Below are 24824 nucleotides of genomic sequence, written 5' to 3' on the forward strand. Positions count from 1 at the left end.
CCCAGCGGAGACAGCGGTGCCGACGAACGGATCGACACTTACCGAGGAACATGGCAAGAGACCGGCGCTCCCCGCGAACGCCGCCTTCGTTTATCTCTAGAGCTGAGGACGGCGACGGTGCCCACTGCCCGTAACAGGGGCCACAGCCGCTCAGGACCCCGGCTGGACGTGGATACGACCACAGCCTCAGCGGAAGTCGGGCGGCAGGGTCTCTGCCGCACTGGTAATTACCGCGGCAACGGGTCACTATCTAAACCGAAAAGCCCGCCAGCACCAAAACCGTACCTCGGCTTCACGCTGCTGCTTTTTCTCCTCAAACTGCAGGCGCCTCTGTAGCTCTTCCAGGGCGGCTCTGTAGATGGCGTCTTGAGTGTTCTGAAGCTCGATGATTTGATCAAACACGGCCCTCAGCTGGTTTAAAAGTGCCTGGGGAGAGAAGACAAGTTTTTTCTTTTTATGAACAGAGCCCCCAACACACTTATTACTAAGCTTTGCAAATAAAATATTGATACTTAGTGAAATTCTCAACGAGCTCTTTAGCTGTGAATTCATTCATGCGTCAGCAGACACTGAATGAACACCTGGTCCTGACAAACACGCGAATTCTGAATCACCATAGCAACAGCAAGCGGACAGAGCCCAGGCTCTCGGCCGAATCACCTCCCATCCTCACCGAGACCTGGCAACCCGAGGTGCTGCCCAGCTCCAAAGTGTGGAGCACGTAGCTGCATCCGCGGTGGGACTGCTCGAGGATTAGAAAGGGATGGGAAAACAATTTCTTTCTTTTTTTTTTTTTTGGTGGCACATACCAAACCTAGACATGGAGAATATGAGAGAGGAAATTCTTAAAAGTATAAAAAACAAATTCTGCAAGGTTTTTTGGAAAAAGGTATCATGCTTTACACAGGAATGAAAGGATGGTTTTTAACCAAGGGCAACAGTGCATCTCCCGAATTCACGGCGTTCCTCAGGGCACACACCTACCGCAGGTCATTCGTTCTCTCTCCAGGGCAGCACGGACAGGAGGCGACCACAGCACACAGTCTGTGTTTACACCAAAGGTTATCCACGCACCCTGCACACCCTAACCCAAGGCTGTACGGCAAGCACCGCGACGCGGGCGCCCGCGGAGGGGAAGGGGCGGCGCCTGAAAGGCAGCATGAGAGCCAACGCCCGCGGGGCCTTCCGCGGACAGCAGGCGCTGCGCCCGGCTCAGAGCCGCCTGTTCCTGGTGGGGCTGCAGCGTAACACAAAATCAAAACAAAAACTGGAGACGACTTTTCAACGAGGATTTATTTCTGCTAGTTTGTTTCTTTATCGTAGTCAAATAAGAATTTACCATTTTTGGAGCTGGGGTGACTTACTGCTGTTTACTCCAAGCTAAGAGTGCAATATGTGCTTCTGTTACCAGCAATCTGTTCAGACAGGGCGACTACAAAAGTGCCTTCTGTGCTGACACCGGTTTGCAACAATTTACAGTGCGACTCAGGATTTTTCTCAAGAATGCACAAACAGAAATTACAAAAATGTATACACACACCTGTCACAACCTCCAACTTCAAAATTACATGTATCAAACAGCCTTGTTTTTCTTACTAAGTGACGTAAGAAAAATACATTTAATTTATGTCAATAACAGACTGCCTTAATTTGTTTTATATATCGGGTTTCTTAAAAACCAAAAAACCCTCTAGTGATTACTTTAAATAAACCATCAAATTAAAAGTAAAACCCTCAGCAGACGGACCATTTCAGAAAAGATCATTAAGGCCTGCAGCAAATGACTCCTTCCACGAATTTAGCCAGGACCAACTCACACGTAAACATTTACTATCACGAGAACATTATGCTACAGGCAACACTGTTTTCTCCCTTGGATTCTGTTCCTCCCCGCAGACACTTGAGCAGTGAGCAGCGTGGCCTCCAGCTGTTTACAATGGAATTTCCACATGTGCAAACGGGCAGAGACACCGCCACTGGCAGGTGCACGTGCTCCTTATTCGCCGGCTGGGGGACAACCCGCAGCCCTTCACACGTTTTCTAAAAAGCATTAGATCCAACGATCATAAATCTCCCCGCAAAACACACACACACAAGATGACTTTTAATTGTTTAAAAACAGTAGCAACTCACGCGTGCCAGGCACTATGGTGACGGCTTACGAGCAGCGCACAATTTAATTCTCACAAATGTAGGGGAGAGAGAGGAGTGCCGTGCTCTTTCAAGACACGGGAACACCGGGGGCAAAAGCTGAGAAGCGGGACGGAGCCTCAGGCCCACCTGCCCGCAGCACTCCGCGCTGTGCCAGTGGACAAGGACGCGGTGGCAGTGAACGCCCGCAGCCCATCAGGCCGGGCCCTGGACACTCATCTACCCGGACTGAACATACGCGTGTCAGCAGGCAGACCCCTCACGGGACCTGCCCACAGCGTCAGCCTGATACAGACGAGGTGCAGTGATCTAGGCTGAAAGCCCGGAGGCGTGTGCTTCTTAAGATCTCCTCACGCTCCAAGTATTTTAAATTACTCCTGTGCCACTGTGTCAGTATATTTATAAGACATTCTATATAGAAGCATCTTTGATCTGAAGCATCTATAAAGAAGCACATATGATCAATAATTCTCTAATCATGAAATCTGGCATATCAAAATACCTGTTTTCCCAGCCATGGATGGCTAACCAGATATACTAAAAAAATCAGACAAGCAAAGATTCACTTTGTTATATAGCAGAAACTAGCATAGCACTGTAAAGCAATTATACTCCAATAAAGATGTTATTTTAAAAAATGATAAAAAAAAAAACAGTACTAAGATACAACTTCTCACCTATCTATCCCACTGGCAGAAATTTAAAAGTGTGACAATATGTTCTGCTGGCGAGGCTGTAGGAAAATGCACTCTTATGCACCTGCTGTGGGGAGAGCAAATGCACACAACGCTCTGGCAGGGATTCTGGCAACATCTAATAAAGCTATCTACTTAAAAAAAAAAATCAGACAAAACAGAAGCCCTTTCAAGCAGCGTGTTCCCACAGCCGGACCCCTGCAGCGGGTGGGGGCTTAGTGGGAAGCAGCCTCTGCAATCCTGAAATGTCTCTAGAGTCGCACATTTAACGTCAAAAACGTCCTTGAAATTTTGCTTCCTACTTCACACTTGCCTCAAGTGAAAGCGAAGTGCTCCTTATTTTCCCAGGTCTCTGGATGAAATCTAAGCTCCGGGAAGACTCGCCACCTGGAACGTGCAGCTTCCAGCGGGGCCCACGGGATGGAGTGGCAGTAAACAGGCAGACCGACAGCCTGTCCCAGCTCGGCCGCGGGGCCCCGGGAGGCCTGGCCCCGCCCACCTGAACTGAGGACGGGCTCTGAGCGCCTGTTCTCGCACTGCCGCCCCTCGGGCCGGCTCCCCGCGAGCGGCGCGCAAGGGCATCGCTGCCCCCCCAGGAGGTGGATGGGCGCCACCAGTCTTCACCCTTTCGGGCCCAGTTCAAGGCACGCTCTCACCTGAGCACCTGCTGCTCCGACCCTGACGGGGACACCACACATCACACTAACAGCAAGGCCGTCCCGACCGCCAGGGCAGCGGCTGCACCAGGGGACGAGCCCAGGGGAAGCGCCGGCTGACCGTCCGCTCCCGTCTTACCCTGGAGTCGGCATCCAGCAGACAGCGGGAGATGACGGTGTCCAGGAAGGCCTCGTGCGCGGCGATGATGTGGTCCAGGTCCTGGGCCTGCTGCACCTTGTTCCAAAGTTCATCCCACGAGCACTCAAGCACCTGGAAAAGACGAGAGCCTGAGGGGGGAGCTGGCGCCACGCTGGCGCGGCACCTTCTACGAAGCACAGCACGGAGGCCTGAGACAAGAGGACCTCAACCAGAATCAAGGGCTGATGCGAACGTACCTCAAATGTAATGTAATACTGCATCTGATGGATGAAATGGACCATCTCGGACGCCAGAATGTGACAGTGGTGCAGCACCCCAGAGAACTCTGCAAGAGAGCCGGACACCGCGGTCGGACGGCAGCACAGCCTGCCCCCCTGGCCGCCGGCAGGCTGCCTTCCCGACGACCCCCTCACTTTCACTCTCGATCCCTAAAGCAGGAAACGGCCTTTCCAGAGTCCGTATCTCTGTGCTACTTAAACACGTACTTAGCCACCTAATCGTGCAGTGACAGATTACTTTACAGAATACAAGGATCTAACAAGAAATGGCATAAAATGAAATAACTGTATTTGAAAATTAGAGAAACTGCTTTACAATAATGCAATATCTTGAATAAATATAAGCTCAATTTTATGGTTTCTTTACAATTTCACATCCCTTTAAAAAGGTTTCCATGACCAAGGCAAATTTGGCAACAATGCTAAAATATGTGTTATTTTCTTTATAGTCTTCAAGTACGACCAAATGTATTTTCACCCTAGAAAAACCATCTGTTCTGGAGTCTGAAGGGAGCACGGAGGCCAGCACCCTCCTTCTAAGATAAAGCCTCTGCAAGTGAAGGGACCCGAGGGACCCGAGGGCACTGCCCCCTGAAAAGGCTCTGGTAAAACGACCCACACGGTGAGGTCCGCAATCCCTCTAACACCACAGGGCTTCCCTTCCCCACGGGGCGCGGGGAGCCAGCGCTCTGAGCTGCAAGATTTCGGAACTGCTCACTGCCCAGTTAAGGCTCTACCGACTATGAAGCCAATTCATACAGAGACTGAATTCACAAGGTATACTTTGGTCCTTTAACTCCTAAAAATACAACTTACACCTGAAACAGCCCTTGAATCTCTTTACCCACAACCTTGAAAATACACTTAAAACATACTTAAACTATAAGTACTTGTGTTTTTGTAACTGAACCACACAAATAACCATGTAATTCTAAAAATCCCCAAAGCAAAGCAACATTCACCCTGAGGTCCAATAAATACATCAACACAGCACATCTCCCGCTGGGCTAACGCGGCGGCAGACAGCTTTACACAGACACCAAGAATGACCACTGTCCACTGCGGCGGCCTTAGGCGTGAGACGTTAGACCCGTCCGAAGTTCTCTACTGCCCCTCAAGGCTGCGGCAGGGACTTCGGGGCTTTACAATACACCAGCAGCTCTCACAGGCTTGACTGTGTGGTCTGGACATCCTTCCCAGAAGCTTCTGCCCAACTGGAGACGCACTGGAAATAGCCTTGAGTGTTGTTAAAAATTACAAAAGTTTCTTTCTAAAAAATACCCTAAAACAATTTATTCACAATTTCAAAATCACCTCCTTCAACTTTTATCTACAGCTGAGGGGATGATATTTAAAAGTGACTTCACCAAATTACCCATGAGATTCATTTCTCAAGGCTATGGAGTCAAAGGACGTTGGTAAGGTCCTGGGTCTTCCCTGTCTCCTGGGTACAAGACCTCTGGTCACCGGTCAGGGCCTCCTGCAGACACCGTCTGGCGTCCTCTGTCTACCAGGCAAGTGTGAGGACACCTGTCCGCGTGGGGCTCCCCAGGGGGTGCTGGGCTGAGCGCTGCACAGATTCCATCCTGGCAACCCCTGAAGGCAAGTGCTGCCAACCAGCCCCGACCCAGACGAGGACTCTGAGGCAGAAGACTACGAATGAGCTCGAGGCCACAGCCCGACCAGGCAGCACGGCCCAGCACCTGGGCAGGGCACTACACACGCAGCTTAGCGGCCTGGCGAACAAGAGGAGAACGCTTCACAGGCGTGTCAGCACCGAGGACGACCTACTCACCCACGTGGGCAAAAACGACAGACACAAAAAGGAACTTTCAAAGCGAAAAACATCTACTCAGCTTTGAGCCACCATTCCACTAAGTCTGGAACGCCAACTGTAAGATGGATCATCATCATACGAATCACCAAGAAAGGAAAACAAGTCCCGTGCCAGCAGGGGAGCCGACCACTTCCCCTACCTCCTCCTCCTCGTTCAGTTTTATTTCCAACGAGGACCAAAAAGGAGACTAGTTTAACATCATTCTTTGGGGAGGGGAAGCTCCATGCACTCCCTCCCCGCAGGACACAAAGGCTGAGAAAGAACGCAGCAAGCTCATTTACCTGTCCTTCCCTCTTTGTCTATTTCGTCTGGCTAAATGTTATTTGAAATACACATTTAGTTGCCACTAATAGCAACAGTTTTTAGATTAACTGAATCTAACAAAAGAACTTCCGTTTCTTTTTAAAGGAAAAAAATTTTTAAACCATTTCAGATCAACAATCTTTTCTGTCTACCTAAATGGCAAATATATATAAAAATGGGTTTAATCGGCTTGGCATACCATTATCAAAAACTCTTGCTCTGAGCAAATCATTTTCAGGTGTAACTATTTACTCCAAACAACTTATTTTGATGAATATTATTAAAATTATATCTGCGATGATAATCATGGATACTGTGCACATGACCAAACACACACGTGCATATGTGAAGGACTCCACGGGCTGCTTTCAGAAGCATTTTCTGGAATCTTCCTGTATTTTTGCCGCAGATTTATGGTTGGTGGGACATTTCTAAATCTGCTGTGTTAAAAAGACTAACTACCTGGTTGATCTCTGTTCATCAGATTGCCTGGCCACTAATAACTAAAACACTTCCTTATACGTTAAAGGTAAGAATGCTGCACTCCAACAGAAACATGAGCAAAAAAATAATTTCCTGAAAAAACAAACACAAATGACAAAAAGAAAGAAAGAAAGAAAGAAAGAAAGAAAAAGAAAGGAAAGTGTTTACATTCAATGATAATTTAAAAAGCATTAAAAGGAATTAGAATGAATTTCCAGGGAATTCCCTGGCGGTCCAGTGGTTAGGACTCTGTGCTTCCACTGCAGGGGGCACGGGTTCGATCCCTGGTCAGAGAACTAAGATCTCGCATGCCATGAGGTGTGGCCGAAAAATTTTTTTAAGTCATAGAAAACAAACAAATAAATAAATAAATAAAATGAACTTCCATTTTCACCTATCAAATTAACAGTTTGTTTGAACATAATATCCAATGTTAGTCAAAAAAAAAATAAATAAAAAGAAAAAAGAAGAGAACAGCAATACAGACAACTCTCAACCAGTGACAGCTGTGCTTAGGGGGATGTAAATTAAATTGGTACAAACTTTCCTGAAAAGTAATCTGACAATAAATACCAACAGAGTTAAAATATAAAGACTAAGAAATACAAGTATTAGTAAATGTAAAGTAAAACTAAGATTCGTATCTGTTAACGCAGCAATTCCATTTCCAATTCACCTATTCTAAAGAAATATTCAGAGACATATAAATATATATTTACACAAGGTTTATAGCATTATTTATACTCGTGGAAAAATAATTTTAAAAAACCGAAAAAACTGTATATCCAACCAAAAAGAAAAGATAAAATGATATGTCCACAGGAGGCAATATTATGCTATTAAAAATATTTTAGAAGACGTTTTAATGACAAGGAAAAAGACTCAGTGAAAGAAGCTGAAACTGAACACGATATAATAGGATCAAGTTATGTTAAAATTACACAGAAAACTGATCAAATAAATGTATTAGTTATCTTCAAGTAGAAAACAAAACTCATTGCTGACTATTCAAAATAATAACAGAAAAGCCAATTTGCATAGATGCTGATATTCAAATCAGAAAAATGTATCAGAACCAGCTAATACTTCGAACTGTTACAGAGCTCAGATTTCCCACAGCTAAAAGTAATACGGTTGCTTATTTCGAAAGGAGAAGAGTGATACCATGACAAATATCTGCGCTGCGCTGAAATGATCTCCGTCAGACACTGAGGAAGATGAGGCCCCTCTGCTCGCAGGGAGGGGACAGGGCGGCCCGGTGGACACCTGGCAGGCGCACCGACCGTGTGCGACTTCCGGGGAGGGGGCAGGGCGGCAGAGGCAGAGCCAGGAGCCAGCGCCTCCGCCCTCATCGACTCGAAAATGGACGCTGAAGGCATATTTACCGTCCACAACCACGAGAGGCTTTCAAAGAAAACGCGCCCTCTTGCCTCCTTCTCAGCCGCTCCAGAGGGACCCTACCGTTAATCTTCACGAAGTGAGTCTGGAGGAAGCTCGGCCAGGAGCCTAAGAGCATCAGGACCACCCGCCGGGTCCCGCCGGGAATAGAGACGCCTGGACGCCAGTAAAGCTGTGATTCCGCGTGTTACCACACGGACGGGTACCCACCAGCCCCCAGCTTCCGGGGTGTCACAGTTCTGGAACTCTGGGAGCTGCCCAGGGAGGAGCCTCGACCTAGTAAACAAGCAGAGCTCATGCAGGCCTTTCTGCAAACTACTGCTCCGTTTTTAGTAACTGCTTTCACCACAGGATTAAAAGTATGACTGTTTGGTTCTTCTCTGGAGACATAAATTGTTGAAATACTTTCTCAAACGTTTTGACCAAATCGCTTTCAATATAAAGATTTCAAAACTATTCATAACTGAAGTCACTCAATATTTATAACATTAAAATGAACTTGACTACATGATGAGTTTTATTATAGCTTTTAACTATAAAATATTGTAAAATCTTCCCATGTCCTGGTTTATGAACCAAAGCAATATTAAAGCAATTCCCAAACAGTTTAATTAAAACACTTAGTGAATTTTAAATGAGCCAGTGTTTTATTAAACGGCTTTCTTTCCTTAAAAATTATTTTTTTTAAAAAAATTAAAGTACATATATGAACACTACATGATTCTAAAAGAAACTTCAATGTCTAAAAAAACCTAACTTGACTCAATTTCTTTTCCTGATTTGCACTGAAGTCAAGATAAGCATATTACAAATGAGCCTCTTCACAAAAGACAAATCCAAAAGCACAAGAAACCACTTTTCAATTACTTTAAGAACACTTTTGTTTTTGTGAAGCTGCTATAAACCAAGAGCCAGGCAGGACACGCCCTCCGCCGGGGTTTACCTGGCATATTTCTCAGGAGCTTGGCGTTGCACATGTGCCCCTTCCGGATGTCGGTGAGGATGTACTCCATCCGCTTGGCCCTCCAGAGGAAGTTAAACACTCTCAGGTAGTGGCTCATACACTCTCGAGTGAACACCTGGAAAGTGCAGAACACAGGCTGACAGGGTCCTGTGAGGTGAGGGTCCTCCCAGGGCAGGGCTCAGTCTTTTTTTTTTTTCCTTAAACAGAAAGCCAGAGAACACACAACCAACTCTAACACGTTCTAAGTAGTATGTAAGCAACCGACACAGCACACTTTAGGAAAGTGTCATCACACAGCAACCACGCGGGTCGTTTATGTGTCAGAGCACATTCAACGGACCTGATGTACAAAAGTTCAGCGTGACCGAAATTCCTTACAAGTGTGAACTGCCTCGAGGGGACACTCACATCCCGCTGCACTCACACAGGGAAGCAGCAGCCCAGGGCGTGGCCCCTCAGTCCGTCCCTTACCGCAGAATAAAGTTCGGAGGAACATTCAACAAATAAGCTCCTGTGTCAGGAGCTCCTGTAACACCCTGGAGGTCAAGGGTAGAAATAAATGGATTTTATCCTGCCCATTGTCGAAACGACATTTGTCTTTCCATATCCTTCTTCACAGAATTTGTAAGAATCTAAAATAATGCTGTGTCATAGAAGATATAACTATGTAACTAAGATATGTACCCATTCTAATTACATTCTATATAAAAAATGACAATCTCAATGAGAATAGAAAGGAAATAGAGATTAATGTGGTAAATTAAACAGGGAAAAATCAGGAAATCCATTTGCTTCTAAAATCTGATTCTAAAACCATAAATTTTTAAAGCAGATAGTCCTCTTTTTACCTTTCCAGTAACTTCTGTAACCAACTGCACAGAATTTAATGTGATAGTTAAAAATTATTTCAATTTCTAACGTTAGTCTGATTACCTGCAGTTGTATAATAAGATGGCTACAGGTACAGCCACTCCACTGAGAACGTGCCAACCCAGGACACATGCCGAGCCTGGGACCGGAGGGCAAAGACCGGACGGGCAAGAGGCCGCTCCCCGGTGAGTCCCGGGCAGACCCCACCGAGCAATTACAAGACCTCTTCTCCTCCCAATCCAGCCTCTCCCACTGGACCATCAACCCAATGGAGTCGGCAGGGAGACTGACACCTATTAGCCATAGGCAGGGATCTATCTTAAATTTCTTTTTAAATACATCTATGATATAAACTTCTTTTCTTGACTCTATTAGAGCTTTAAAAAATCTAAAATCTTGAAAATATAACACTGCGTGATCAATTGTTTATGCACAAGGTATACCATGCATAACTTCGATACTCTCAGTAAGATGTGCGATATCATATACAATAATTAAGAAACCGTGTATACAGACCATGTTCAGTGTACCTACTACTCCAGGCACCTACATTTTGTGAAATAATCGATGCAGCTGCCTTCACTACGGTATCATTTATACTACGAAAAAAGTAATATGTAATATATGCAATATTAACAAGGTAGATAATATGAAAGTTTCTAACATAAATAATTTGTTAAAATATCCTGTTTTGTACATAATTACCTAAAACTATTTATGACATACATCAAAGGAGAAAAAACTAATTTGAATATGACCAAAAATTAAGTTTGAGCACAGTTATATATTGAAAATGTAGTAGCTTTGATCTGGTAAAATTTAAACACTGGGAGTTTATGCGTAAAAAGCCTGCCCCAGTAGCTACTGCCTCAGAGGAGACAGACAGAGCCACCTGCCAGAGCAAAGCTGTCAGCCCAAAGGGAATGCAGGAGAGCCTGGCTTCAGTGCAAGCTCTCCAGCAGGAGACAGGCCCACATCACACCTGGAGAGGAAGGACAGCCACGGACTCCAGCTCTGCAAAGACCGCTAGGGAAACACTGTAGAGCCAAGTTACACTACTTCTTAACAAAATATTTTCCCAAGAATTAGAAGAAACGTATGTCCTTCTTCAATATTTCAGATACGAAAATGACTGAGATAAGTTCAAAGAGATACCTTGGTCAAGGAGAGTTCACTCAAGTCTGAATAAAGAAAAACTGAGCACCAAAGAGGGCATTTTAATTGCAGACACACAAGAAGAGAGCTGTGCTGGTCAATCCTTTATGATCTGGGAACCATTCAAGGAAACAGTACTTTTCTTTAAACACAGTGAAAGCACTGTGAACAACAGGACAGCTATTTTCTCATCAGTTTAAATGAATACTAAATATCAAATTTTATCCAAGTAGTAAAAATACAACGCCACTAAAATACCTTATAGTTCCCTTCAAATTATCCTAAATTAGTCACTACAGTCTAAGAATAATGGAACAAAGTGAATAACCCATTTATTAAGTACTTGCTGAAACCTATGATAAGAACAAATGATATTAAGCATTCTTGAAATACTCCAGCACTTCAGCACTCATCAGTGACTGTTGCACACGCCCACGCCCACGCCTCTGGCTCAAGCATTCATTCAATGGACGCATCCGGGGTGTAAGCGAGCATTTCACAAGGCGCTCTCGAGAGGAAACCGACGCGGAAGCAACAGGCCGCGCAGCCACCCACACGGCTAGGACGGCGCCCAGCAGGATCTTACGGTCGCGATGGGCCCGTCGACGTGGTAGTCCAGGCTGAAGACGTCCCAGCCGGTGTCACCTGGAGAGACCTGAGGGCAAAAACACACACACAACTGCGGGCTTTCCCACCACTGTGAGGCCGTCGAGCCCTCAAAGAAAAGGCATTAAAATAAAGCCCATTTTTGGGGCTTCCCCGGTGGCGCAGCGGTTGGGAGTCCGCCTGCCGATGCGGGGGACGCGGGTTCGTGCCCCGGTCCGGGAAGATCCCACGTGCCGCGGAGCGGCTGGGCCCGTGAGTCGTGGCCGCTGCGCCTGCGCATCTGGAGCCTGTGCCCAGCAACGGGAGAGGCTGCGACAGTGAGAGGCCCGCATATCACAAAAAGAAAAAAAGAAAGTAAAGCCCATTTTTGACAAGCACTCAGCAGTTTTGAGCGTGGGCTGCACGGGAGCAGAGGGCGCCTTCTGTCCCCTCCTGTCCCCTCAGCATTGAGACACGGACAGGCACCTACGAGGTGCCCTGCAAATATTCTGGAATAAAGAGCATGTTTTTAATGAATGTTGTAAAATCAGTTTTAACATTCATCAGCCTTTTCTTAAACGACAAAAACCCCACCGCCTTTTGTGTTCCTGATCCTTAAAAGTAAACATTTTTTAAAAACCCACAGGTTCTGCTAATGGTCCTTCATCATAAGTAAGCAAACAGTGTATATTATGTTTATGAAATACTCATTCCCCTAAAAAAAGTCATCTTCTATCAACTAAAACTAAACACCTCTGTTTGTGGTCAATGCTGCTGTGATCTGTCACCGCTGTGCCCGGTATTGTCACCAGCAGCAGCAGCGGTGTGGCCAGGCCCCAGGACAGAGCTGCATGTCCCCTGCCCACAGCCCTGGGGGCCCTCTGTCAGGAGAACACACAGGTGCGGCGACCTGTCTGAGGCCACACCACGCCAGGCCACCGGACGGAGATTCCAACGCACGGTGGCCAGTACCCCCCCACCAGAGCGGAGCAGTGTGGAGCAGCACAGGGAAGAGAAGAGAGGAGAGGAGAAGAGAGGAGAAGAGAAGAGAAGAGAGGAGAGGAGAGGAGAGCAGAGCGGAGCAGCAGGGCCTCAGGCCACATGGACGGCGGCAGCGAGGAGCCCCGGGTGGGACCAGAGCTGCGGTACCTCCAGCAGCCTCACATCCAGTCTTCTGAGGGCCTCAGGGCTGTCAAACTGGGCGTTGGTGGCTCTGACAGCTGTTTCAAGAATTCCAGTCAAGTTGTGTTGGTACAAAGTCGTAGCCGGACGGACAAGTTCTGGTCTTAACAGATTTTTGTAAGAGTAAAAGAGAATGTTACTTGAATTCTTAATGCACTTCCTAAAAACTTAAAATTATAAAGAGTTCAAATTACAAAACCTAAAAGGACAAATGGAACCAATACAACACAGTAACAAAATGACTGGAATCTGAATGCTACAGAATTAACTATAAATAAGATTTCATCAAGTATTTTGGGGAGCAAAACACTTCTTTAAAATTAATTTTGATTCAGCTTAAAATTGAAAATCCTTAAGTGAGCCACGCATGTTAACAAATACACTTTTCAAACTTAAGCCTGGCCTACAGTAGCATGAACTACTGTAACTTCCTGTACAGATCCAATGGGCAGAAAGGGCTAGATTAAATCAAAACAATTGGCTGTGTGGACACCACGATTCTAAAGGCTAAAAACTACTGCATTACCGGCAAACATTTAAGGGTTACTGACATCTGCGTTACTAAATATGAAGCTAACATTTCTGAGATCCGCCCCAGGTGTGCGCAGGGTAAAAAAGAACCAACAACGTCAGTGTCGCTCAAATAAATCAGAGGCAAGCTAGAGACCGATGACATTCCCCCTTTAAAACTGGAAACTTAAAACAGGCCTTTGAGAAGAAATAAATTTTTCATTTACTATCAAGGGTGAGACACTCTAATTATTAAAACCCAGCATAAGGCAAACACGGGCAAGCCATCTAAATGATGCGACCTGCGACACGGCCATGGCCGCTAAACGTTCACGAAGCGCCCGCTCTCCTCCACCCCAAACCTGCATACTTGCTCCCCACTCCCTGGGCCACTGAAAGAACATCTCCCCCTAAACACTCATCTCTACCCACTCCCCACAGGTGCTGCCCTGGGACCAGTACCTAAGTCACCAGCGACCCCCTCCCTGACGCAGAGCAGAGAGGCTCCTTCAGGAAGTATAACCACTAAAAATTCATGCTCAGCAGATCACCAACGCTCTCATGAGCTAATTCCTCAAACAAGGTTACCGCCGAGCCTGCCACGTGTGCCCCCCAAACTCAATCGTCTTCCGTACTGAAGACGGCCTTCTGGTTAGGGGCGGAGCTACGGAGCTCCCGCGGCGGAAGCGGCTTCTCAAGTGCGCTCTCCCCACGCCCGCAGCTCCCCCTCGGCTGGGACCCTCTCGGGACGCGCCGTCCTGGCTCCGGCCCAGAGCCACGGAGACGGGCCCTGCGCGCGGCCCAACGATCCCGGAGGGGATTCTGACCCATGGAGTCCGGGGACCAAAGGCCTGAGGCACCGCTGGGCTCACACGGGCGGGACTCAAGTGGCCCAAAGGCGGCGCCAAGAAGCCACGTGTCCGGCCCTGGGCGCCCGGGTCCACGCTGTGCCCACCCCCGGCTGCCCGCCACAGAGCTGGCCCTCCTGTCTCTATGGCAGGAAGGAGGGACACACACTTCCTTCTAGAAGGGACGATGCCGGGGGAACGTCATGGAACTAAATGGAAGGAGTAGCTGTATTTGTGCTATGAAGTTGTTTTGTGTTTTGGTTTTTTTAGCAAGAAATAATGTAAACTAAAAACATGGAAGGAAACATTCCAGTTTAAAACGTGCATTTTCCCTCTCAGAGTGCACCCTCAAAGTGACGCCAAGCTGACCCACCCCCACAGCCCCGCCGGTCGGTGCCGGCGCCCGAGACGCGCGCGAGCCCCGAGAGCGAGAGCGAAGCGCCGGACAAGCAGACCTAAGGGGACGTGGCTTGACGACGCGACACTTTTTCTCCTCGGATTTCATCCTCCCAACGTTCTATGAGAATTCAACCCATTTCCCCTCCTGCCGCTTATTCTTTTAAAGAGAAACTTAAAGCGCTTTATCATGCTGATCTCTACCGCACGTTTACGGGAAAACCTCAAGAGCCTTCTTACTTGAGCAAATCCATTAAGTGCCGGATAAAGTCCCCTTGACCGAGCAGCAAGTACCGCCGCATGGCCTGCATGTGGTCCAGCAGGCTGTACTTCTTATTCAGAACGTCCAGGAGGTACTTGCTGGTCTCAAAATAAGCCGCGTCAATTTTCCCCTGAAATGCATTTTCCAAATCTGTGAAAAAATCTGCAGCTGTAAAGAACAAAAGGGAAAAGTACACGTACGTACATAATCTGCGGTTTACGAAGGAGGATGAGAGACTCACACACACAGAAGTCACTCCACAGCCGCTCCCGCTTCGCCGACAGGCCGAGGGCGCGGTCAGGAGGGCGCGTGTGTTCCTCCGAATAACGGTCCCATTACGAACAACCTGTTTCAGCACCGCTGCTGTTCTAATTACACGTGAGCGCGGAGCACGCGAGGCGTCCCCCCCTGCAGAAGCGGAGGTCTGGTGGTGCAGTAACGAGAGGGCGCCGGGCGCCGAGCTGACCTCGGCCACACTGCGGGCACGGGGCGGGGGGAGGGGCACCATCAATTTCTGTTGATCTACGTCATTTTAAAGATGTCACCATCGTCCCCCAGGAGTGTCCCTGCTGTGCCACTGTTTGGGTCACGAAGGGTTTTCACGCCAAAGAAAGGCCGAACGCCTGCGAGCGGCGGCCGAGGCGCCTGCCGGGAGGCACGCGACCCGAGCCTGAGGGCGGCCTCTGCTCCTGTGCCCCACAGGGGACGTCGACCTTCACCCTCTGGGCTCGCTTTCCAACCTCCAAAATGCCTCACAAACGAGAAATATAAACGCGGCTTTTCCCACCGCTTTCCGTAGCGGGCCCAGCAGCCCTTGCGAGCGCGCGCCTCTCCCCCGCCCAGCGGGGCCGGGAGCCAGGACAGGCTGGCCCGGAGGGCAGCAGCGGAGGAAGCAGGAGCCGCGGGCCGGCCAAGCGGCGGCGCTCTGCGGCATCTCCTGCCCGCCCGCGGGTCTCCGCAGCAGGCAGGGCGCAGCACTCGTCCTCCCTAAGCGCTATCTTCTCCGGCCACTAGGGGAACGTCGAAAGGCATCAAAACAACTCTTCACCTGGCTCTTCCTCCTCCTGCTACCTCTTCAACACAGGTGTTTGCAAACATTCTGTACTGGGACCTCCGTAGTCTAAGAACTAGCCTGGCATCTCTGAATCCCTAAAAAGTTCACGCAGAATAGCGCGTGTCAAACACACGTGAGACGGGGAGCCAGAGGGGTGAGAGGGAGACGTGTCTGGCCCGCGGCCGCAGCCGCCGCCTTGCCCGGGAGCCCTGGCCTTAACCGCATGGCGACACAGGTGCAACCACATCTCCCGTCAGCCCTGACCGTGATCTGGATTTTCAGTACAGCTCCAGCACGTTCTGGAATCTCCCCTAGTGAGTCCTCTCAGATGCTGAAAATCAAGCTGGGCCAAAAGGAACACAAAAAGCTGCTCAACATCACTCATCAGCAGGGAAACGCAGATCAAAACCACAATGAGATAGCACCCCACGCCGCTCAGAATGGCCACCATCGAAAAGTCAAGCAATTACAAGTGCTGACAAGGACATGGAGAAAAGGAAATCCTAGTACAGCGTCAGTGGGAATGTGAATGGATGCAGCCACTGCGGATAGTATGGTGGTTCCTCAAAAAATTAAGAATAGAACTGCCATACGACCCATCAATTCACATCAAAAAAGGAAATGAAGTCAGGATCTCAAACGAATCTCTGCACTCTGTGTTCACTGCAGCATTACTGACAAAAGCCAAGACATGGAAAGAACCAAAGTGTCGACGGACATATGCATGGATAGAGAAGATCCAGTGGAACATAACTCAGCCTTGAAAAAGAAGGTACTTCTGCCATTGGCGACAGCATGGATGGACCTCGATGACATCACGCTGAGTGAAGCGAGCCAGACAGAGAAAAGAAGTGCCGTATGGTCTCACTTACACGTGGAATCTAAAATAGTCAAACTCATAGGGCCAGAGCATAGCACGGTGGCTGCCAGGGACGGTGGGAGGGGGAAACGGGAAGGTGACGGTCCAAGGGTACCAAGTTTTGATTATACAAGATGCCTAAGCTCTGGAGACCTGTATATACCAGATGGCACAGCGCCGACGGCTAGCAGTACTGCACTGTGTACTTCAAGCACGTTATCTGCACACCTCATTTCATATATCACTTTCCAGCATTTTCTACTCAATGACTATTTCACTTTATTGTATGTTTAATCTCCATTCCTAGATCATATAGTCCATGAAAAGCATCATCATGGTGAATTCACACCATCTCCCCTATAGCTACCACAATGCCTCACACAAAATAAACTTGCATGAGTCAAGACAACAGTACAAGTTACAAATGTAGCCAAGACCGGACAGCTGTCCGTGTTAAGTCAGCCACACAGAGAACACGTGAAACTACTGAGGATGGGGCAGGCAGCAAGTGGGGAAAATGGCAGAGAGGACAGTGGTAAACGCAGGAAAACCACAGAACGGTTTTTAACACAGGGCGGCATCTGAAAACATAAACGCTGGGGGTCCGTGCTGATTTCTGAACAAGCCTCTGAGCTCATTAGCAAGTGTTTCCTTTATTTCCTTACTTTGGCATATTGTCACCGCATCATAAAAAAAGTAACACAAGTTACCAAGGAGAGTAAAATAGCTACACCTAGTTATTGCTTAACTGTCTAAGAAGGGAAATTCAAAATTTACACAGTAATAGATATTTTATACGCATCACACTGTGTATTAAGGTATCTTGGATAATAATTCAGAAAATCTGTCAGTCCTACTGAACGAGACATACTTCAAGCAACACAGAGCACTGTCACCACCACCACCACCCCGACATCACCACCATCATCGTCACCATACCGTCCTGGGGTGACTCTGCAGACTTGGTCACCGCTATCATCTTTGTAGTGGGCGTCTGGTCATGGCAAACCTGGTGCAGGAAGTTTATCGATTTTCCTATCAAAAGGACCTAAAAAAAAGAACATATTCTAGAGTTACCTTTATTCAAAATTAAAACGATCAAACATCCAAGCACTACACATATTCATAAGCAACAAATTATTCTATTGATTAAAAACTAAATAATAAGAACATCTGGGATAGTATCAAGTGAATTCCAGGAACTGAAAAAACTGTTATTAACCAACACATATTAATATGTTGAGGCAGTCAATTAACATACTTCACCTCAAGAATGTAAATCCTAAAATGCCACAGAACCGTGTTTAACTGAAGACTGGCTCTGTCAGCGGATGCAGGTAAAGAAGCATCAGCACACCAGTCAGAGCAGCCCCACCCCACCTTCCTGGACTGGTCCATCGTCATGAAGGACGGGATCATCGACTTCCTCAGGGTGTACTTGTCGTGCCACAGCCGGTCTGTCTTCACCGTTGGATCTGATGCTACGAAAAACTGAAAGGAAAGAGGCAGTGAAACGTGAGCAAGTGATCTTTATGGCGAAATATTAGCTAACAGCAGCACCAAGAAATAAGTAATTCTAGGAAGCAAAATTCTCCAGATATTGGGAGGCTTACCATTTATACAATAAATCTTATTTTAAGAGGCATTTTGATAGATCTCTCTAAATGGAATCACTTATTCCCCACTTTTTAAAACCAAAATATAGTGAAAATAGGATAAGCTTTTTCTTGAAGACATGTGGTCGCCCTCGTAAGTATAATATCAATCACAGCCTCTGCTGTGTACATCATGGATCTGAGTGTGAGGCCTGCCTAATCCACACGGACTCTTCCCAGAACCTTAGGAAAGGCACACAAGCCTCTGGGGCTGTTTGAATATTCAATTCAAGGCAATCCGGCCTTCCTCTCCTCCTTCCACCAATCAGCTGCGTCTCCTCTGGCCGCTGTGCCACCGCCAGCAGGGGCCCCAGGTCCACCCGCAGCACTGCAGGAAGCGACCTTCCCGGAGAACCACCACCCCGTTTCACTTCCTCACCTTCCCTAACCCCGCCCACCGGCCCGTTCCCTGACATCCAAAAGGGTAGGGTGTTAAGGAGAAAACTAAGCTGCTATTATTGTTTCCAGCTCCTTTGCTACTACACCGAGGCCATTCTCCTTTTTCAGTCATAGTCCTAACAGACTTGTGCTTTTATTTCTATAAACTCGATCTCTAATAGCAGAACTGCTGAGTCAAAGTAATTTCTGATTTTTATAAACTGCCAGATCTCCCTTCCAAACGGCCCTGTCAACTGACCCTCCCACCACAGGAAGCTCTACATTTCTGCATCCTTTGCTCCGTTTGAATTTTGCCAATCAGGCAAAATCATGGTTGCTTGTACTGTTCTTTTACTGACGACAAAGGAAGTTGGGACTATTTTCATAATGCTGATTACCACAGGATTTTCTCCTGTGAATTGTCTTTTCATAGCTTCATCCCATCTTTCTACTGTCTTTTTCTTACCAATACACAGAGGCTCTTCGTTACATAAGGGAGAGTGACCATTTGTGAATCATTAAGAATTACAAATGTTTCCACGTTAATGATTTGCCACCGTTTGTGGTCTGCTCCATGTTTTGTCTTTTTCTTTCTGGGTCATATTGGTGACTGTCTTCCTTAATGGCTTCCGGGTCTCCTGTCTTCCTAAGAGCTCCCCACCCTCGATTACGGAAATATCCTCCACAATTTTAGTAAGCACACTGGGCCCTGTGTATCCATGGTTGGGTGAATCCACGGATGCAGAACCCAGGGACGCGGGCTGGGTGGGCACCGCGCCATTTTACACAAAGGACTTGAGCATCGGCAAACGTTTATCTGCGAGGGTGCTGGAAGCAATGCCCCACGGATACGGAGGGACAGCCGTGTTCCCGCTGCGCTGTCTTCACTCTTAGATCTTCCATCCCTGCACACGGTAGACACTGGGGTCTGTTTCCTTCTGGGCCGCATTTTCTCTTTGCTGGCCAGGCCAGCGCCTCTTACTTAATACAGCACCCTCTCCTCTGAGCTCGCGTCCTCACCAGGAGCGGTCACTACAGTCACTCACACCCAACGATTAAAAGGGGAAAAACCGACTCCACCAAGAGACGCTGAGGAGCGCCTGACGGTGCGCTGACACCCACCCACGCGGCTCGTTAGCCGGACTGGAGCGCACCCGGCGGTCGGATCCGTCTCGGTTCCTGTCCCTCCCGGGGCCCCGTTTGCCCACCCTGGGAGGGCGGACCACCTTGAGCTGGCGCCGCGCCCTTCAGGCTCCACACGAGGTGCCCTCCCTGCCGCCGGCCTGATCCAGGCTCTAGGTCCCTAAGTGTTCATTTCTCCCCCGACCTAGAACCAGCCGCTTCTCCGAGGAGCCCCAGTCCCTTTTAGGGAGGAGTGGCATTTGGAGCACAGCCTGAGGACTTGGCCGCATTTTAGGTCAGCAGCCGGGCGTCTGAGACGCAGCAATGGCCGCGCGACACACGGCAGCTTGGTCCTCCCGCTGGGCTGTAAAATCCATGTAAGTCCTAACACACCTAAATGCCTTTTTGTTGATTTTTACATAAATTCCAAATCACCGATTGGTGACTAACACACAACCCTGGCTACAAAGGTGTGTCTGCAGATACAAAATGGATTTAAAGAATTTTAAAAATATTTTTTAGCAAATATATAGCAATGCAAAATTAATAGTTTCCTAGCAAAAAGTAAACAACCAAAATAAACCTAAGGAAGGGGCTTGAGAAACAGGGGAGGGAGGGAGAGAGAAGACTCTGAAAAGAGCAGTATCTGTAGAAGAAATCAGAAATGTAAACTGCTATCACTAAGACATGGGGCCTACTAAACTGTAAAAAAAGGTATCTTTCTTATATTATTCTAGACCACAGAAGAATGTGTGGTACCTGCTTGTTATTTTTATAAGCAGATATTCATTTAAAATTATTTATTTATTTATTTATTTATTTATTTTTGGCTGTGTCGGGTCTTCGTTGCTGTGCGCGGGCTTTCTCCAGCTGCGGCGAGCGGGGGCCACTCCTCATCGCGGTGCACGGGCCTCTCACTATTGTGGCCTCTCTTGTTGCGGAGCACAGGCTCCAGATGCACAGGCTCCCGGGCCGTGGTAGTTGTGGCTCCCGGGCCATGGTACCTGTTTATTTAATGAATCTCGTTTAACACAAGCTAATCCTGATAAAAATAATGCCCCAAATGGAAACTACACCACTTTCATTTGTGAATACAGATGAAGAAAGTTTGAGTGAAACATTATCCTCGCGTTACTGGAATGAAGTATTTGGGGGCACAACATACTTGTAATACACACTAAATGTGTAAAAATGAATTACAGAATATTATCATGTAGTCATTAAAAATGAAGTTTGGGAATTCCGCGGAGCAACTAAGCCCATGTGCCACAACTACTGAGCCTGCGCTCTAGAGACCGCAAGCCACAACTACTGAGCCCACGTGCCTAGAGCCCACGCTCTGCAGCAAGAGAAGCCGCTGCAATAAGAAACCCATGCACTGCAACGAAGAGCAGCCCCCGCTCACCGCAACTAGAGAAAGCCCGTGAGCAGCAACGAAGACCCAACGCAGCCAAAAATAAATAAATAAATTTATTTTTTTTTTAAAAAAGGTTACAAAATACTGTGTGGGGTATGATATACACACACATAAAAATATATAAGAATACACTGTAAAAAAGGGATATACAAAAATATTAACACAGGTTATAGGTTCATGATGAGATTCAATAAATTTTAATTTTCCCCTCTGTGTTTACATACTTAAAAACGTTTTAATTGCACATTTTTAAATCAGAAAAAAATACTGTTCAAAAGAACTGAGTAATGTAAGCCAATGAGTGAACATATGGTACAAGTAAGAATTTTTTTAGAAACACTGTTTTCCCAAAGCGATCAAGTAAAAGAGAGTTTTTTTTCCTGTTCACAGAAATCTACTCCCAAGGGTAACTATTTAAGGAAACAAAATTTCTAATGATGTTAAGGTCTTATATTTGATCTTTGTATTTGATCCTAGATGCTATCGAGCCATCTAGGATCAAATACAGCCAGTTTCCTTTAAGTAGGCATCTGAACAAATGCCAACATTTTGATGACCATGAGGATGAGACGGATACATTTATTTCCAACTCATGTTCTTATCTTTAAATATCAACTTAAATTATGAAAGTATTTATTGATATTCCTGTTTTTAGACTTTTTTGGTTTATATTCCCTTTCTAATTCTAAACAAATAACGACTGCCTTCAGTACTATTATAATGAGGCTATCACCACTTGAACATAAACTCAAATCAGCCCTGATAGAACTTAAAGTGTCACAAGCTCCCCAGGAACAATCGAAGAGGTTACCCAGTCACCACAGTACGTCCGCCCTGTGGCTCGCCATTCAACAGATTAGATTAACCGCATATAAATTGTTATTTATCTGTTATTCAATTAAACAGAAGCGCTAGTTTCTACAGACAACACACTAATTTATCCTGACAGTTGGAGTACAGCTGGATTTTTATCAGTATGAACAATAAGAAAATTTAATTTAAAAGATAAAGAACTCAGGCATTCAGTCATCTTTAGAAGTTATGAAAGCGTCACTTCATCTGAGGGCCAAGTAGCACTCAGTCACCCGACTAGCAAACACCGAGACGCCAACACCAAGAAGCCCGGGCATAATTAATTTTGCAAACAATATAGTTACAGAGGAAAAGAATCAAGGTCAGGATGTAATTGAAATATGTTTTTCTTTTACTGATGCACTTTCCACTCAAGGCTCTTTAATTTTCACCACTGTGTTAAACACAGAAAGAAGTGAGGGAAAATATAAAGCATAATTGAACCATGATTTCTCATGAAGTGCTGGACAAACGCCAAGGTCTTCCTGCTAAAAACAGAAATGAAGAGGGTAATTTCCTCAGCAAGCGACTTATCTTCTAAGACCAGATCCATTCATTCAGACCACAAAGGACCCCAACTTCAACGGGTCACCAGGCAGGCCGCCACCAAGAGACCCGCCTCTGGCCACGCAGAGAGGAGCCGGAGGCTCTGGACCAGGGGAAGAGGCCAGAGGCAGCTGACCAGGCAGACTGGCAGACACAGCTCTCAGGGCTGGGCGTGGAAGTGCCAAAGTGTAAGATAGGTACATGGTCAACCTTTAGATCCAATAATGCCTAGCAAAAGTGTAAGAGGAACAAAATAAGGAGAGTGCTGAAGGCATCCACAGAGATAGTCCAAAAAGCAGCCCCTGCATTCTCTCTAGTTAGCACACCGACCTTCCGAACCAAGCATGCAGATTTGAGAGCATCGCCAGAGCATTTCAGCTAACGTTTGATTGCTGTCTGAAATTTTTCTGATTTTGAAAGCAAGAGTGCTGACTTCTAACTTTTCCCTTATCTTCCTGTTCCTAGTTGAAGGCCCCAATCCTTTATAGCTCTGACAGGTTTATCCAAAAGGCAAAAATATAAAACAGGGCTTCCCTGGTGGCGCAGTGGTTGAGAGTCCACCTGCCGATGCAGGGGACACGGGTTCGTGCCCCGGTCCGGGAAGAACCCACATGCTGCGGAGCGGCCGGGCCCGTGAGCCATGGCCGCTGAGCCTGCGCGTCCGGAGCCTGTGCTCCGCAGCGGGGGAGGCCGCAACAGTGAGAGGCCCACGTACCAAAGGAAAAAAAAAAAAAAAGTCAGACAAATCCACAGGACAAATCGGGAAACAATACAAAGAGCAATTAGTAGGACAAACAAAAATAACCAATACACATGAAAAGCTGGTCAATCTCACTAGTAACCAGTGAGACACAAATACATAAATAACACAGGAGATGCCACATCTCATACATTAGATTAAAAACACTTTTACTCAGGTTGGGTAACAGGAAGGAGGAATAAGCCGACAGGGGCGCAGGGGGTGTGGGGACCAGGAAAGCCATCCAGCACTCGAGACGGAGTCAAACCTACACCTGTGCCCTCCCCACAGCCGAGCCAGCCCATCTCCCAGGACTGACTTCAGAGAAGCTCATAAACACTCCCAGGGAGGCACATAAAGGGGTGTTCACTTTAATAATGTGAGTAAGATTTAAAACTAAAAGAACATAATCTGCTGGGATAGGAGAGCTGTTAGGCAAAAGGGCTGTGTCCAGGCAGCAACAGTTACAAGCCCAACCCTGCACAGGAGGCCTACAGGGCACGCTGGAGGCCTCCACAGCGCGTGCGCGCGCGCGCACACACACACACACACACACACACACACACACACACACACACACACACACACATATACACACGTGGATGCCGTGTGTGTCCCCAAAGCACACAACAGTACCACCTGCGGTCAGATCTGCTTCCATGATTGCTTACATGCACTTTCACTTGCGAAAAACTAGGTGAAAACAGAAGCCTGGCCACATGGGCCACACGAACATCCCCACAGACGCACCTGAAACTGCCCTGCCACCTTCACCCACGCGTTCCAGCAGCCACGACCATCCGTCCTGCCTCTGCCCAGGCCCACAAGCTACTACCAGGGCTCTGTCAAGGTCAATTCCATATTTACTCTAGAATCTACCCATTTCTTAACCGTTTACTATGGGTTAAAAAATGTGCTACAGCTTCCATGTAATTCCCGTCCTTTTAAATGTAACGTAACGACAAGGTTTCTGAGTGCGGCGCCCGTCACTCTACTGACGGTAGCGCGACGGTCAGAAGTCTGGTTTTTACCGTATGGTTTTGCAGAGCAGTGATTTTTAGGGACAAATATGTTACATTCTGGCGGAACTAACTGTATTTCAAAAGGCACGTATACATATACACCTATACAAGTAACCTGTCTCATTCAACCTGTCGCACCACAGCTAACCAGGATGAGTTTAGTCCACGCAGTAACGGTGCAGAGCATCAGAACACGTAATACCACCTGCCAGGGAAACCGGACCGAGACTGGGGACACCTAGCCCTGGCTTTGCCACCAACTCGCTGATAAACAGGGACAGGCGATCTGACCTTGCTGAGTTTCCCACTGTTCAAACGAGGACACCAGTTTCTCACTAACCAAATACAGCTCTGATCAATGAGGTAAGTGGCAAAATAGGCCAGGCATGCAAGTGAAGTGCGGTGGCATCACTGTGAAGAGAAACTAGTTTTGGAAAGAAAATCAAG

General features: G+C 47.2%; 1 protein-coding gene across 3 annotated transcripts in view; it reads right to left on the minus strand.

Moving 5' to 3' along the window:
* TUBGCP3 (tubulin gamma complex component 3) overlaps positions 1-24824 on the minus strand; it is a 53923-nt gene that overhangs the window by 7320 nt on the left and 21779 nt on the right. For 2 of the 3 annotated variants that reach the window (XM_067016248.1, XM_059041561.2), the window contains exons 12-20: positions 18027-18137; positions 17586-17694; positions 14712-14901; positions 12685-12820; positions 11537-11605; positions 8905-9040; positions 3899-3987; positions 3642-3773; positions 286-426 (exon numbers count right to left, since the gene is read on the minus strand). In XM_067016248.1, the coding sequence (XP_066872349.1) occupies positions 286-426; positions 3642-3773; positions 3899-3987; positions 8905-9040; positions 11537-11605; positions 12685-12820; positions 14712-14901; positions 17586-17694; positions 18027-18137 (1113 nt within the window). The remainder of the gene's footprint in view (positions 1-285; positions 427-3641; positions 3774-3898; positions 3988-8904; positions 9041-11536; positions 11606-12684; positions 12821-14711; positions 14902-17585; positions 17695-18026; positions 18138-24824) is intronic. The other variant, XM_059041562.2, reaches the window with a different exon arrangement.

This window comes from Kogia breviceps, chromosome 16 (assembly GCF_026419965.1).
Source record: "Kogia breviceps isolate mKogBre1 chromosome 16, mKogBre1 haplotype 1, whole genome shotgun sequence".
NCBI lineage: Eukaryota > Metazoa > Chordata > Mammalia > Artiodactyla > Physeteridae > Kogia > Kogia breviceps.